General features: G+C 32.6%; 1 protein-coding gene across 1 annotated transcript; it reads right to left on the bottom strand.

Moving 5' to 3' along the window:
* Positions 1-12,349: 12,349 nt before the first annotated feature.
* Positions 12,350-14,992, bottom strand: LOC103966924 (39S ribosomal protein L46, mitochondrial). Its single transcript, XM_009380148.3, has 6 exons — positions 14,749-14,992; positions 14,193-14,258; positions 13,534-13,608; positions 13,135-13,261; positions 12,920-13,024; positions 12,350-12,795 (listed from the first exon to the last, which is right to left on the bottom strand). Exons 1-6 carry the CDS (start codon positions 14,913-14,915, stop codon positions 12,652-12,654), a joined length of 684 nt encoding a protein of 227 aa, XP_009378423.2. The 5' UTR covers positions 14,916-14,992; the 3' UTR covers positions 12,350-12,651.
* Between the last annotated feature and the right edge of the window lie 1,737 nt (positions 14,993-16,729).

Here is a 16,729-nt window from a genome sequence, read left to right as displayed (position 1 = left end):
TTGGTTTGCAAATTTGGAGAAAATTTTCATTCTGATGGGAACATGGGTCGTACACCATATGTTTTTATATAAGTGGTGGGAAATTATATTTTTTAAATTATTAACTTTTTAGCACACATATTTCACTATTAGTATAATGACACGTGGTGTACCATCCTTATTTCAATCAGACTAAAAACGACTCGCAAAATTTAATTTAAAATTTTAATGAGAAAAATATAATTCAGGCTGAAAAGGCCGTTAGCCCATCATTTTATCACTCCTAGCAGAAAACTCATAAAGTCGCTGTCCTTCCCCTTTTCACAGAGTCCCTCTTCCCTTTGTTCCATGTCTCCGAGTCCGAGTCGCTCTTCCAATTGAATAAATTGGCGACCCAATTTGGATTCAACCTGGAAAACCAGAACCAACCCAACCACCAAGTCAAATTTGTAATTTGTGAGGGAGGAGGGCAGCTATGGTATACAGGGCTGGCGATGACTACGACTATCTGTTCAAGGTTGGTGCTGATTGGCGACTCCAGCGTCAGAAAATCCAATTGATGTGAGCTTCTGGGGTTTGACAAATTTGGATTTTATCACCAAAAATTCCAATAACTTATTAAACACTGCCATTGCATTTTTCCTTCAAGAAAATATTATTATAAAATTAAAAAAAAAAAAAAAAACAAAAACAAAGTTAAACTAGAAAAGAAAACGAGATTAGATAAGATGCCAACGCGATCAAACCAACCATTTTTTTACAGCTCACAACCCAAAGCGTCGTAATTTAAATTATGAAAGATAATCTAACCTAAACCAGTAAACTAAGAAACAAAGAAAAAGGAAACCATGTCATAGAGACTGAGAGCAGCAATGTAGCAAAGTTCACACTACAATGCTCAATAGAATTAGGGTTGACAAGAGACATAAACCGATGTCGTTTTAATTGGTTTTAGAATCAGTTCGGTTCTGTTCGGTGTTTGAACCCTAGCAATTGAAACCGAACCACCGAATCAACTAGATTGGTTTGGTTTGCCTAATTCAAATTCGTTTTATTGGACATTGGTTCAGTGTTCGGTTTTTCGAACCCGTTCCTCATGAATAATGATGGCTTTGTCATTGCGAGAAACTTTAGTAGGATTAGCCAAAAAGCTCCATGACAAAAAAAGGAAGCAAAAGGCAAATAAAGTATTAGTTTCCTCCAATATCTAACTTCTTATGATTGCAAATTTTTGAAACATTTGTCTTTGTTACAATTGTAACCAGTTTCTTAATATATAGCTGCTCCGAAAATTCCAAAATTGCTCATCTTGTGTCTAAATACATTGTTTTGATGGTCAACTTATCATATATTTCATATGGTTAGAGTCACGCATGAACATAAAAACTATATGATGTTACAGCTTCACAAATATTCTTAATAATTTCACAACATTGATGGAAAATGCTGCCCTTGCCCTATCTCGTAATGTTCAAGCTGGACTGATGCGATTGTAGGCTGTTGGGTTTCTGTTAGGACCAATTAGACTACCTATTGTTATTGCTACCTATTAGGTCCATTATATAGGTAATATCATAAGACTCATGTACATTTTAAACCCTAAGTATCCTTATATGTAGACCTGGCATTTTTCACCCCACCCGTTAAAATTAGTATTCAAGTGGGTGATAAACGGGTCAGGTGGTTAACGGGTCAACCTGTTAATCACGCGTTAAATAATGGGTCATTTTGGATGAACCCGCGAAACCTGTTAACCACGCATTAAGACTCGTTATTGAGGACTTTTGTCTAATTTCAACCGTCCTAATTAGAAACCCTTAGGGCTTAAGTTCCTCATGTCTCTCTCTCTCGCACAGTTGCATTGTCGCACGGCTTTGCTCTCTGAGACTGAGAGATCGCTCATCGGCCATCGCTATGCTCCTTCCCTTCCGACTCCACCACTCTATCTCTCTGTAGGTAAGCTCTAATTCCCTTCCACCTCTTCTTTCATGCATAACAATATACATACTGAAATTTGTTCATGGGTTGTGCTCCTTTCCTTCCACCTTTGGTTTTCTTGTTCTTTTCTTTTTTTTTTTTAATTTTTTGGTTATGTTTTGGATAATGGGTTTTGCTTTTTGTTCATGGGTTTTGTGTAAAATTTGTTCATTTGTATATTCTCCAATTAAAATTTCCATTTTTGGGTAATTTGGAGCTGTTAATTTACCTATTTCTTCACATCGATTAAAAGTAATGGATGACGAAAGAAGAAATATTTTGCGATTCGTTAATGCCAAGGTGTGTAATTCGTTAAGGCTCATGTTTTGCAATTCCGAGGCTCATGAAGTTAAAAGTATTGAGTTTGCTTTGTTTTGGTTGGTTTTTGGATTGGAATTGGGTTGTTGTTGTTATTTGGTTTTACTGAAATTGATACGAACAACATAAGTTACTGCTCAGTAAGTTTCTATATCCTCCCTGTGTAGGCATCCTGCTCATACTTATATATTTCCTTCTATTTTTCTCCTGGCCTTCGAAATGTTTCCCTTTTAGGTGCTTCTTATATTCATAGGTGCTTACTACTTAGTAATTAATTTGATTGAGACTTGAGACTCTGTAGTGAATTACCTAGACTTGAGACTCTGGAGTTTGGGTTGGATGTTTATGGTTTTCCTCTATTACATTGAACTTTAGTAATTAATTTGAAGTCATACTTTATATTTTGCACTGTCTCGTGATTGTGGATCGAGAACTGGCAGTGGCAATGGTATTTAAGCCATGAAGTTTTCTGCTCTCTTTGAGTATAGTAGTGTTTCATTTAGTTCGTTGAGGCAGTGGCAATGGTTTATTGATCAACAATGCTCGTTGCAACCATGGGTCGTGGTTGTAGTTGTTTCATTTAGTTCTTGAGGTAAAGTAGACATGACAGACATAAACATGTTTTGTGACATTCCCAATCTTGTATTCTTGTGCATCGTAAATTCGTAATAAAGCTCCAGGTGTTCATCAAATCACTCCATGACTTGCATATGCACACAAACCGAATGAAGGAAGGAGGTGGCTAGCACAAGCACTAGGATGCTAAGAACGGGTGTAATTGATTTGGATGAAATGTGTAAAAAATAATAAAATAATAAAAAAGGTTAACGAGTGAAACTGGTTGAAACAGGTGACCCGTTAGCTTAACAGGTTGGGTTCGGGTGACCCATTAAGCTTAACAAGTTGGGTTCGGATGACCAGTTAACTTAACGGGTCAGGTTCAACCCAACCTAAACCCAATAAACTCGACCCGTTTACAGGTCTACTTATATGTATTTAAACCTCTTTTATGATGTAGAGGGACTTTGAATGAAATGATATGAATTTACTCTAATTTCTTCTACTTTGCATTTCCCTTTCCCGTAATTTCCTTTTCCGATTATGTCGATTAATGATCCTTTCCGGATTCTTTTTGTGAGGACCCTAGAGATCAATTGATCCTAGCCATTCACTAAAGATCAAACGGTCGTGACTCAATCTTTCAATTTCCAACATAAAATTCCTTGGGCATAATTTTTTGGGAGTTTTAATGAAAAGGGCTTGGCACTATTCATTCTTAATCAAAATGACATTTTGTATATGAAAAGTCTTTAATTGATCAAACTCTTTTCTTTATTTACTCTTATGCCATTTTTATTATTATAGCGAGGTCCACAATGATGTTGACATTTCCGTCTAGAAATGCATTATTTTACATGATGCTATTCAACTTATGCTAATTTGCTACCAACTCCTCATGCTTCCATCATGTTGTTGATGTTATGCAGCTCTTCTTCTGTCAAATTGTTCCAGCATTGTTCATCACCTTCTACAAGCTCTGTATCTCTTTCTTTATCTTTTTTCACCTTGTAGTACGTTTCTACTGTTTCTTTTTTTGAAATTTTGAGGATTCCAATAAGGCTGATGACTGATCATTGTCTTGCTATAAATATACATTTCTTCTTGTTCTACTACTATTACCATATCATACCTAAAATCTTTAAAATCATTTAAGGCTAGCATTTGGATCCCTCAGAATTTTAGATTATTTTTGTATTAAGGAGTCCACCTATGCGAGGAGATAGGGGATAGTCTAAATGACTCTTCATTAATCATGGCTATATGCCTAACTTTTTCCTTATGCATATGTACATACTAATCTGAAGGACTACTAATAAAACTTATGCAAATTTCTTTCCATCCTTTCAGATAATTTTCTGCTACTTTCAAAAGTTTTTCAGGAAATAATTCTAGTTGGGAGACATGGTTGATAAATATTTTACCAAGATAGCCACACTCTAATAGTAAGGCTGGGGTAACTTATACCACATTATGCTTTTCCTGATACTCATAACTAAAATGCCATGGTCTATAATCTCTCATGTTAATCCTGGCTACAACTATGCTAACATCTGGTTTACAAATACAATTTTCTGTAATATCTCAAAGACATGGTGGATACATCTTTGTAATAATATTCATCCCTGGTTTTGAATCAAAGATGGACTGATACAAAGCACATTAATTGTAATTACAACTTTTTCATGGACTGTGATGCTCTGCTCAGGATTTCATGTTGCATATCTAGTGGCATTGTTCTTAATTTTGCTTTTGAAATTTCTTCTAATAAAATATCATCTATTATTAAGTCTAACGATATATTCCTAATAAAACTTTCATATATTTCTTGTTTTACTTTGTCACTCAGAAGTTGATGCTGCTCATTATTTTGATATTGTTCCATTTCAATGTCTTCTTCTAAGAGCTCAATCTTAATTTCTTCTATGGGCTCATTAGCCTTTTGTTCTATGGGTTCAATAACTGATTTTCCTTTATTCTTTTGCTGATCAGTTTCCAAACCTATTTTCAATTCTCTTTTCAGGGTGTCACTTGCCTTCTGTTGCATTCTAAGATATTGGAGTTCTTGGTTCATTTTGGTAAACTTACTAAGTAATGACTCATGGTCCCTAGAGATGACTTGAAGGTTGTGTTCAAGAGAATGAATATGTTGTTGGCTTTGATGGAAATTAAAATTACAACTATCAAACTCTTGGCCTATATCTCATAGTTGGATTTCTGATTCCTTCAACAATATTGCCATTAAAGTTGAAAGTACGTACTGGTGGTGATACTGGTCTGCTATTTTGAAATCCATTGAACGGTGGAGGTCCATGATGCATCATTATGCTACTGAAAAGTGCTCTTCTGCCTTGTGGTCTTGTGCTAGTTGAGTATGATGGTCCATGATATTCCATGCATGTTCAACAAATTAATTTTGATAAGATATCAGCTAATGTATTGTCATTACCTTTTATATGTTAAAAAATTGGTTTAAAACCATTTCTTGTAATTGAATCAACAAAATTAACCCATCTTCGAGCTGCCTGTTTATTAGCATGTATCTTGTTATAATGAGAAACTATATTTTGACAAACTGTTCTAATCGTAAATACTTCATTATGTAAAAATAAAGAAAATGCTTCAAGTGAATTAATTATCCCTGAAATTTCTAAATCTATTGATGGTAATTTTGACTGTACATCACTAAATTTTCTTGATGAATATCTACAAACTTGTTCATTAGACTTTGGTGACTTCTTATGCTTTTTCTGGTATAATATACTTGCCCATCCTAATGATGAAGCATCTATTTCGATTACTTCATAACTATCATCTAATGGTAATGTTAACGGCTTAAGTTTAGTAATTTCTTCCTTTATATTTTGGACTAATTTAATATATTCACTATTAAAATATTTTTGTCATGTTTTGCTAGTTTTATTATGTAATATTGCTATTTTTCTTCCTAAATCAGGGATAAAATTTCTTGCATGATTTAACAATCCTAAAAATATTTGTAATTGTTTCTTATCTTCTAACTTATCTAGAAATTCTAAGACCTTTTTAACTATATGATCTTATAATTGTATCGTATCTGACTTGATATACATTCCTAAAAATTCTATGTCTTGCTTTCTAATGCTATTTTATTTTTGCTAATCACAATTTCATTATTGATAAACTCTTGTAAAACTATCTCTAAGTGCTTCCTATGTTCATTTCTATTTTTACTATGTACCAAGATATCGTCCATATAAACACAACAAAAATTATCATATTTCTTGAAAATTTGGTCCATCTTTCTTTGAAAGATCGATGGAGCATTTTTAAGTTCAAATGACATAACAAGGCACTCAAAATGTCCTTCTGGACAAGTAAAAGTTGTCCACTCAATTGATTCTTTTGCTAATCGTATTTGCCAAAATCCTGATTTACAATCAAATTTACTAAAATATTTACTCTCTTGAATTTTATTTATAAGCTCATCTTTATTTGGTAACATATAACTATCCTCATATGTATTATCATTTAATCTCTTGTAATTATAAACTATTCTAACCTTACCACTCTTAAGCTCTGAATGTTTTCTCACTATAAATGCTGATGATATATGGCTAGACTTAGAGGGTCTAATTACTTTTAAATTTAACAATTCTTTTATTTGCTGGTCAAACTCTTGTTTGCCTAATAAATTACAAGGCATATCAGCTATTTTTATGGTTAAATCTGGGTTAATTATATTTACTCCAATGTAATTGTGGGTGTTCTCCTATAATCCTAGTTTATTCTGCTAATTGTAACAATTCTTCCAAACTTTTTGGTCTATCTAACTGTAATATTTCTATACGGGTTCCTTCTTCTAAAATCGGATATTCATGTTCAAAATATTTCTTCATCAAACTCTTCTATGTTATCATGTTCATCATTTTCTTTTGAGTTTTCCAAAATATTTCTTCATCAAACTCTTCTATGTTATCATGTTCATCATTTTCTTTTGAGTTTTCCAAATAATAATATCTTGACTACTAGATTCTTCTATACTTATGCTTTTGTATGCTTCTACAGTATTATTTTGATCAGTTATTGTAATACCTCTTTTCAAAAATGTTATGTTAGGATTCATAAATAAAAACTTTGTAAACTTTTAAAAAAAAATTAAACCTAAAATGAATAGGTATGATCCTATTGGTGAAACAAATGTTAATGGTAAATTAAATTGTTGTTTTTATACTTTAATAAACTCCTTGTTAATGCAATGTATTAAGTAAACTGGTTTTTCATCAAATTGTGTTATTCTTACTGGTTTTGCTAATTTTTGTCTATATTTTTCTGATACTAATTCTTCTCTTATGACACTCTTTGTACTCCCTGTATTTATCATAGTTGTTGTTTGTATTTTATGTTCTTTTGGTAATTATATTTCACAATTTATGATAATTAAAGAACTATTTTTTGGCTTTTCTATACTATGAACAATATTTCCTAATATTTCAGTGTTTTCTTATACTTTTCACATAATATTGAATATGTGTTATAGTACTTATTTACAACTAACTTACTACTCTTGTGACATTTTTCTGGCCAACCTAAATTAATACATTTATATTCTTCTTCTTGTTGCTCTTTTATGAATGCACACATATACTCTTCTAAATCACTATTTGGGTTACTTGAATCTTCCGAGTCTGAATCTATCATATTTATACTTTCTATACTATAAATACTCTCATTATCACTTAAATCATCTAAGCTATATATTGACTGTATATCTTCATCTTCTTCTAACTTAAACAACTCCATTAAATTTACTTTTTCTCTGGGCTATTTTCCTAATTTTGGACATTTAGGTCTAATATGTCCAACTTCTCCACATGAATAACATTTAAAACTACTCTTATTTTTTGGTGTTTTATATTTTTTAATCCAAGGTCTTCCACTTCTTTTTCTAAATTGTTTTGGAATATATTTTCTCATCCTATATGTTGTTAAAGGTTTTATGCTGAAATTCATATGTTGTATGACTTATATGATTTATATTTCTTTTTGTATATTTTCTTATGCTTATTTTTCTTATGACAACTATATTGTTGTGGTAAATCTATATTTTTACAGCTCATGTAAAATTATTTCCTAATTTGTCTCTTAGCTTTTATTTGACTACATTCTTGTACAAGTATATCATATACATGTTGAATTCTAGGTCCTATTGCAATATCATTTTTCTTTGGATGCTTTTGCCATTCATTCCAAATCTTTTCACCTATTGGTTCTTTTATTTTTGTCATATAAGTATCTAATAAATTAATATCGCTAATTCTACCTGTTCTTCCTAAATATTTAAAGAAATTTGTAGTATACTCAGCTATATACTGTAAATCACAAATTTGCAATTGTTCTAAATTTCTAATTGCCCTTATTTGTTCTTGTTCACTTCTGCCATTTAACCTATTATGATCTAAAAATTCTTGTTTAATCAAAGTAACAAAACCATTTATATTAAAATGTGTTTTAGCTGTAATACTGTTCTGGATTTTGGATTTTCCATGACTGGAAATAATCAAAAACTAAACCATCCAAAGTATGCTCAAAGTAATCTAACATATTTTGTGAATTACTAAAATCTAACATTAATACTGTATGTACGCAACCCTTTTCCCATCTCTCAATCGTTTTTTTCCCAATCTTGTGGATCTATCTAAATTTAATATATTGTCATCTATATTAATTTGTTCTAACCCTCTCAAATATGGAATCCTATTTTTTCTAGGTGATTTTATCATACTTTCTTCTATGTAATCTACTTTTGCTTTTTCGTTATATTGTTCATTTGTTGGTCTCAAAAATTGTTGATCAGTTCTACTTGCGTGTCCTGGATTTTCTACTTCTGATGTACTACTTTCTTTTGCAGGATTACATTCTTCGTTCAATTCTAATAAATTATTATATTATTTTGATCCTAAAATATGTTCTACTCCTATTTCTAAAATTAATTTTTTCATATCTTCATCTGAAATTCTATGTAGTTCTAAATCATATGTCCTATATTTTTTTAAGTACTATTCTTCATCTAAATGATTAATATCTTCTATAAGCTTATCTACAATATGATCAAAATTTTGCTCAACTAAATTAATATCTAAATTATCAAAAGCCATATGTATACTCTCATTTTCGATTTCACTTCCATCCTCTTTTATTTTTTCTAGTTGCTTGTAATTACTAAACCTAATTGTTGCTTGACCTGTACTAGTTTCATATATTTGTACTTTATCTGGTTGTCTATTTCTTGCTACTTGTAAATTAGGTAATGTCTACTGAGTTCCTTCTAAAAAACTATTATCTACGGGGTTTTGCTTCTATCATATTTACATGTTTACTACCAAATGTTTGAACTAAATTTTGAAATTCTAAATTAAACTTATAATTGTATTTATCAGACACTTTATCAATATACATTAAGCTAATTCATAAATTTTTATATTCTCCTTTCATATTATAATTTTTTGTTCTTATGCTTACTTTAATATATTTACTAAATTCATTAATTGTCATAACATAATTTGGAATACAACCTATAACAGCGAAGTTTGAACTTAAATCTACTTCAGTTGTTGCTATTGCTGCTTGTTGGTGATTATCCCATCTATCGTCATATATGTATACTAATGCTTTTGTGCCTACTTGTGCTCTGGTTAATCCTGCTATTCCAATTAATATCGTTCCTATATGAATATGATTGAAATGTGATTTTCTCAAATGCATAACTGCTTCTTTACTAAATAAATTAGATGTAACTTCTTTATCAATACGGCTAACTTCATGTTGACTGATGCTACTTACAATTCTACTTCTGTTTTCAAATAAACCTAATTGATATAAATTATATTTATTTTTCTGTGTTCTCTCAAAACCTCTTCGAATAAATTCTTGTGCTTCTTCATTTGGATAAATATCTTCAGCTCTAACTACTTCTTTTCCTTTTTTCCTAAAGAGTAGCATTTTCTATTATCAAAAGAATTTAGTTTAGGTCTTCTAATATTATTATTTGCGCTTAAAGTTAAATTTTCTAATTTATCTAGCAAAGATGGTGGAAGTGATGAAGATGCGTTATGTAAAATTTGGTTTATTTTTGCTATTTGTTCTTCAACTTGATATAATTTTTCAGCCAAACTTAAAACTAATTGAATAATTAAATTATTTTGCCTAATGGGAATATTACTACTAGCTACTTGTGTTGAAAAATTTGTTAAACCTACTGGTTCTTTGTCTAACTTACTAATTTCTTTCAAAGTTTGGATATATTTTCTGCTAGTTCTAGAATCGATCATTAAATTAATAATTAAACTAACAATTTATCTATTTTATTGTGCAACTTATCTACTTGTTCACTTAACTCTTTTTGGACTTCTAATTTTAACTGCTCAACTACTTCTAATGATCTAAGTTCTACTTACTTTGGCTTACTATATATGAGGTCAACAGACTCTTTTATCTTTCTTTTGTTAGGAAACTTTTGAATATTTTTATTATTATCTTCTAACTGAGATGTAATATAGTCTAAATTTTGTCTAATTGTTTTTATGGAATTTTTCTGAAAATACTATAACAACTGGTTTCACAAATGATTATGCTTATTATTTTCTAATTTTATATTTTCTGCTTGACTAATAATAAGATCTACAATACTATTAGCTAGTGAATTTTCTTCTCTATGCAAAATATGATTATGTTTTCTCAATGGAAAATAACAAACTAAATGATTTTGGTCTAAGATTATTTTTCTTTTTTGAGGTTCACTAATTTCTAAATTAAGATAATCTATCATAAACTACAGTCTACATTTCTCTAGAGTTACAGCTAACTGGCTTCTTAGAAACTCTCCTTCTTAAAGTTTGATATGTTGCTCTTTTTGCTTCTAAAACTTTATGCTACACTTCTGTGCTATTATGTTTACGAATAAATGAAGGATGTTCAAGATAACTAAGATAAAACTTTTATTTTTTCAAAGTACTGCTAATTCTTTTGGATATATATGCTAATCTTCTCTTTATGCTATTTATAGTGGGGTGTCTGGGATAATAAATACCTGGTGGTTGTGATTGACAAGGTCTACAAGGACAATAATATTTGTTGTTCATACAAATAAACAAGTATGATATCAGTTGTATCAATGACATCCTCAAGGTACTTTACTATTATAATTATACTATTAAAATGCTAAACTTGGCTCTAATACCAGATTTGCACAGCAGGCCCAGTTAAATAGTCGGATGGTCATTATAACAACTAGACATAAAACTTTGCATATGAAACTCAACATGTTTCAGCATGACGGCCACTCACAGTACAGGTATAAGGCCTTAACGGCTGAAGTCAGACGTACGAAGAAGTCAGAGGTACCCTGGTTAATGTCCAGTTATTTGTATGGCAAACATTCAACTATAACAGAGTGCTCGAACAAAGTATGATCGTCAATTTAGCAAGTTAATAATATAACTACAATAGTGTTTCCCTGTTTTGGACTAGAAGTCTAATTAAACAAACACACTAAAGAAAGAAAAGAAACTTACTTAAGACTTGGAGATTGCTTGAATATGTACACTTGAACTTTTATTGATATATAAAATGTTTACAAAGATAGTTGTTTACAATAAAGTGTTTACAAGGATGCTATGAAGACTACAGATGCTTGAGAGTATGAAGATGATGTGAGTATATGGTGAGAGTAGGGTGTTCAGGTGTTGAGATGCTGAGGTATCTTTACAATGAATAGAACTCCACTTATATATACTGAATGAGAATACAACGGTACAAAAATTTACAAATGGATGGTGTGGACATCTCCTTGGTATTTGTCACTTTGCTTCTACTGTTGCTGAAAATGTGTCTGACTTTTGCTTTGTTTGATAAAATGCATGTGAATTTGCTTGTCTCCTTTTGCATTGCATGTGAACTTGCTTGTCTCCTGGAATTTTTATATTTGCTTTAAAGAAGAACATGTGACTTCTGATAGATGTTGGAGATTAGGATAATTTTGGTTTTTTCTGTCAGAAGGTTTTCAAGGGCAACATTGCCATTTTTGAAATTATTTCTCCTTAAGGTTAAATGAAAGTTTTGTATGAGTGTTTCCATTAGTTTTCCTTAATTGTTTCTCATATGCAGCTTCGCCAATCCAAAGTCTCTGCAGGATTGCCTTAGCTCATAAATGGTGATGAACCTGCTTCCGTCGTTGTCGAACGACGACAGATTTTCCTCCCTATCCAGCTTGTTCAAGTGCACCGTCGCCGCCAGAAACTCACCGCAGTCGATCGTCTCCAGTTGTCAATTAAAGGGAAAAGATGAAAGGAGAGAGAGACCTTAGTCCGGGGGTTTGGATTTGGGTGGTGTGTCATCAGTTAAAAGGGAAAAAATATCCGGAAAAATGAAGAAAACTACTTGTGAACATCCAAAGGCCTCAAGGTACAGTACTGACAGTATATATCTGCATATGAAGCTTTGCTAAGAAAACTAGTTGTGAATCGACAACCCAACGGCATGAATTGCAGCAACAAATTATTAGAAGAAAGCGGGAAAATTACATTGACAAACAGCACTGATCCAAATGAGAAGGCCACACGGAACAGCTCCGATTCAACAACATAACTCAAAAGAAACTATTCAAAAAATTCAAGCGCTGAGCTAGCTTCAGCTACTAAAAGCATGAACACGGGCAAATTTCAATTTCGGCATTGTAGCCTACAATTCCATGTCAGCTTTAATCTTCCGCCAAGAGTCCATGCTCATTTTTCAACTGAATTGCAAAAACCTTATGCAAGAACAGAACACAGTTGTTGGAATTCAGCTAATGATCATCTTGCTAAGGAAATCAGCCTGCTCAGGAAAGTACTCCATCAATTCATCCTTGGTCACCCAGACAAAATCCTCGCACTTCCCAATGTTCAACTTGTTCGCTGCAATCACTTGAGACTTGAAAAAGAATTGCTGAATCGGGGAAAATGAAATTCTGATTAATATACAGGATTGACAGCAACACCAATATGTACTTTATCATTTATTGGCCGAAGCCAATCCCATGTAAGAACGGACATAATTTAAAACAACAAACCTTAATATTCTCTGCTGTCTGTTCCATATGGCCCATGGGAGCATTTCCAACAAAGTACGTGTGTGACAGATCTCCCAAGACTGATTTTAATGCAGATTCTGCGCACTGAAAATAAACTGGATTTATGTAACCGAGAAATAAAAACGAAGAAACTACATGGGATTTTAGGAGGATAAGAAGACGGTAAGTATATGGCATCTTATAGCAACCATCACCTTCCGCAGTGTCTCTTCAGACTGGTAAACTTTTTCTGGAAAATGCCAGACTGATTTTCCAGCAGATCCATCAGTGGTTCCGTAGAGAAGAAGATATAGTCTTCTGTCAAGGGCTCTCTGCAATGACCTAAAGAAAAAGAATCAACTTTTAACATTCAAGGCCTAACTACCAATAAAAATCACTGAAATGTCCTAAAGCTGGCAGTAAAGGACAATTGTATGTCTTCTAGCTCCCAACAGGGGTGTAGAAAAGGTTTTACAAGAAGATCTCGCAACATTACAAGCAGTAAGAACTTTTTATGAGCTCCTTAACTTCAAACAAAAACTGAAAAATATAAATTTAAAAAAAAGCAAGAAAAACAGATTCGTGTAAAACATCATCAAAATTGTACTGCATACTTTTTATCATTCTTTTTGTCAGCTTCAGTGATCCGCGGAGCAGGTTCATAATCTATCTGGTAGTCACCTTTTCCCCTGTTCACCAATAGTAAGTGTCATGCTAGAGTGAAAACTTGTATTTGCATGTCTTGTGGGCATCAAGTGTGAGTAATGCTTACACAACAAACCAAAAAGTTGCTTATAAACTATACTTCCAGTTCTACCCATAAAATTAGAACAGAATAAATGAATTGGATGGTGATGCCAAACACATTTCCTGGAATTAATATCAACATTATCCCTGTTCATTACTCTGAGACCCATGAAACAGAATCCACTACAGAATGTATCGTCATTTCAAAGAACTTTCAACCAATAATAACCTTTTGAAAACTAAAGACATTCCAATCAAACAGACCTAATATTTGGATGATTAGTTCAATTAAGAAGTTCTAATGTTTAGAGCTTAGTGATTAGAACAACAGAACGCCCATGATGTGTTTGCTACAGACAGTACAAGAAAAAGAAGCACCGACATTTATACGGAATGTAGTTAGTTCTTTAAATACGAACATGTGATATAGTTGTGATTAAATGAGTATATAACAACATAAACCTAGATATATGTGCCAATATTGCGATTAAACGAGAACAACGATAACCTTTGAAACAAACCTTACCTAGCATTAGACTTGTCTAAAAGCTCATCAGGATATATGCGCCGATATTGCTGTCGCCACCGGAACCTAAAAAGCCCAACATGAGCCACTCATAACACAAATTTACATATATAATCAACAGAATAAACCACATTTTTACAAATTTAGGTACCCTAGTCAATATCAATAACCATATCACATTCATCACCCAAAACACCAATATTGAAGCCTTCAGTCACTTGCCCAGAACCCACCATCGCGGCTAAGAAAAGTAAAAATCGCCCAAACAGAGCAATTCAGGACAAAAGGCAAACTGAATCTGATTTACATGCATACACAAGAATGTATTGTCCCCAATGTTATGTAAATGTAAAGCTGAGCTCAATCCAGCTCAATTCAGCAAGGCCACCTATTTGTACAGTAAATTAATCAACATTTTCAGTCCTTTCCACAACTTTCTGAGCAACTAAGCCCTACCAACCCTCTTTATCTAGTTAACTTTCTCGCATTTTCTGAGCAACCAAACAGAAAGTAAACAAGAAAAACATAAAAGAGAGAGATTAAGAAGCAGACTTACGCGAATTCCTGATACGCATAAACGACGGGGTCAATTTTGGGAATAACAACGGGCAGCCTCTCGAAGAGCACGGACGCAACGATTTTGTCGGAGGAAGACGAAGAGGTGGATGTAAACGCTCGGCCTCTGCCCAGAGGACCGCGCAATATTGTGATCGTCCGCTGCATCCTGAATCAGAATATCAACCGGAGATTTTCAGGAAAAGCTCTTTCTAAAACCCTAAATTCTCAGTAGCCATAATAAACAATGAAAAAGGGCCTGCTACTGCTGAAAATTACAAAAAATAGCCATTATAAAGATAAATAATAATTTATATACTAGGGGCGAAAGTGCACTGCATGCGATGTTGGGCTCGTGCTTTTAAAATGACTTAAAATTGTTTTGATGAAATATTTTTGGAATCTTGAAAAAAAATATTTGAAGTGTTTCTTTTAACTAATGTTTGTTGCAGAAAACATTTTAAGTGTTTCTGGAACCTAAAATTATTTTAACTAAAACCGTTTTTAATCATTTTAAAATGCTTAGTAAATAACGAACATGCACTCATGAACACAAACACCATAATAAAGACCTGAAACCCTCCACCTTCAAGAGAAGAAGGTACTTTCGAACACTTATGTTATACGCTTTTACCCTATCTCGGAACAAAAAATATATGTTGCTATGGAGTGTAAGATATTTTAACTTTTTAACCATTAGATCTTGATTTTTGTGTTTTTTAGCAAAGATCTAACAGTTAAAAAAATTGGGAGTATTCGATAATTGTGGAATGTGGAAATCATATACAAACTCTTTGTTTGATTAATGCTCATATAGGTCTTTTGACTGCGGTACGTGGCCAAGTGAATTTTTCTGACACACATAGTGCACATTTAAATTACACATTTGAGTAAGGCCTATTCAACTTTCATTTCGTTAAGTCAAACAATTTAAAATAACGATATTTGTTCAAATGTGCGACTTAAATATACACTAGAAAGGCTATTTGTGGCCAAGTGCCACAAATATGGGCTGCCTTGCGGGCTAGCGTAATTGGACTTGTTTCTCTCTTACCTTACGTAGGGTTTTTGGACTCGTGAGGTTATTCGGACTCCTTCAGTCTCCGTTGAAGGGGATAAGTATCAACAAAAAATATTCGTAAAAATTTACCTCATTTCTTTTCATTTGTATTTTATTTTTTGGGACAAACAACAGCATTCGTGTTGATCGAACTTGTACCAAAGTACATAGGCATAATTGCGTTCCGTCACTACGGTAAAGCATCATCTACATTTGTATTTGTTCACCAAATTCTATGATTAGCAAAAACTAACACAGTTAAAATAAAAATTAGGCTTTTAACCAAAATGGTCACTAAGATTTGCATAACACATAACACATCATTTGGTCCCTAAGATTTGAAATCAATAGACGTGGTTGTCCACCATCAATCATTTTGGTCATTCCATGCAAAATTATGTTAAATAATGATCAAAACGACAAATATACCCTCAATTAATAAACAATGAACCAAAATAATTTGACAAAAATTAAGGATATTTTGATCATTCTATTCTTATTTAATGGAAATTTTTCAATGAATCACCAAAATAATTGATGATGGACAAACTCAGGGACCAATTCTGTTGATTTCAAATCTCAAGGACCAAAGTGAGGAGTTATGCAAATCTTAATGACCATTTTGGATAAAAAGCCTAAAAATTAACAAATAACTACTCATTTCTTTTTATCAAGGAATAACCTGCATTGCAAATTGTTGTTTTGTCACCCATGGTGATTAGTGCCTTCTTCTTCAACCCACTACATCTCGAGTTCAAACCCTCCACCCCCTTCTTAGAGCCGCACCTTCTTTCATTGACAAAAAAGAGGATAACAATGATGGGGTTGCGTATATGTGGCATTGTTAAAATCTTGCTCAGTAAAAGCTGCATGTAAAACCTCAAATCAAGAATAATACCAAATCTACGTCAATATAACTCTG

Source organism: the organism of the source record quoted next, unplaced genomic scaffold, assembly GCF_019419815.1.
Source record: "Pyrus x bretschneideri cultivar Hongxiangsu unplaced genomic scaffold, Pyrus_bretschneideri_v1 Contig16, whole genome shotgun sequence".
NCBI classification, from domain to species: Eukaryota; Viridiplantae; Streptophyta; class Magnoliopsida; order Rosales; family Rosaceae; genus Pyrus; species Pyrus x bretschneideri.
This window is presented reverse-complemented; position numbering and strand designations above follow the sequence as displayed.

Bases quoted from the DNA above. Each gene is read 5' to 3' on its own strand.
- LOC103966924 (XM_009380148.3), bottom strand. From the start codon at position 14,915: ATGCAGCGGACGATCACAATATTGCGCGGTCCTCTGGGCAGAGGCCGA. The intron at 14,259-14,748 runs GTAAGTCTGCTT...TGGGCTTTTTAG, and splicing joins TATGCGTATCAGGAATTCGC to GTTCCGGTGGCGACAGCAAT. The intron at 12,796-12,919 runs GTTTGTTGTTTT...TCCCCGATTCAG, and splicing joins AGACAGCAGAGAATATTAAG to CAATTCTTTTTCAAGTCTCA.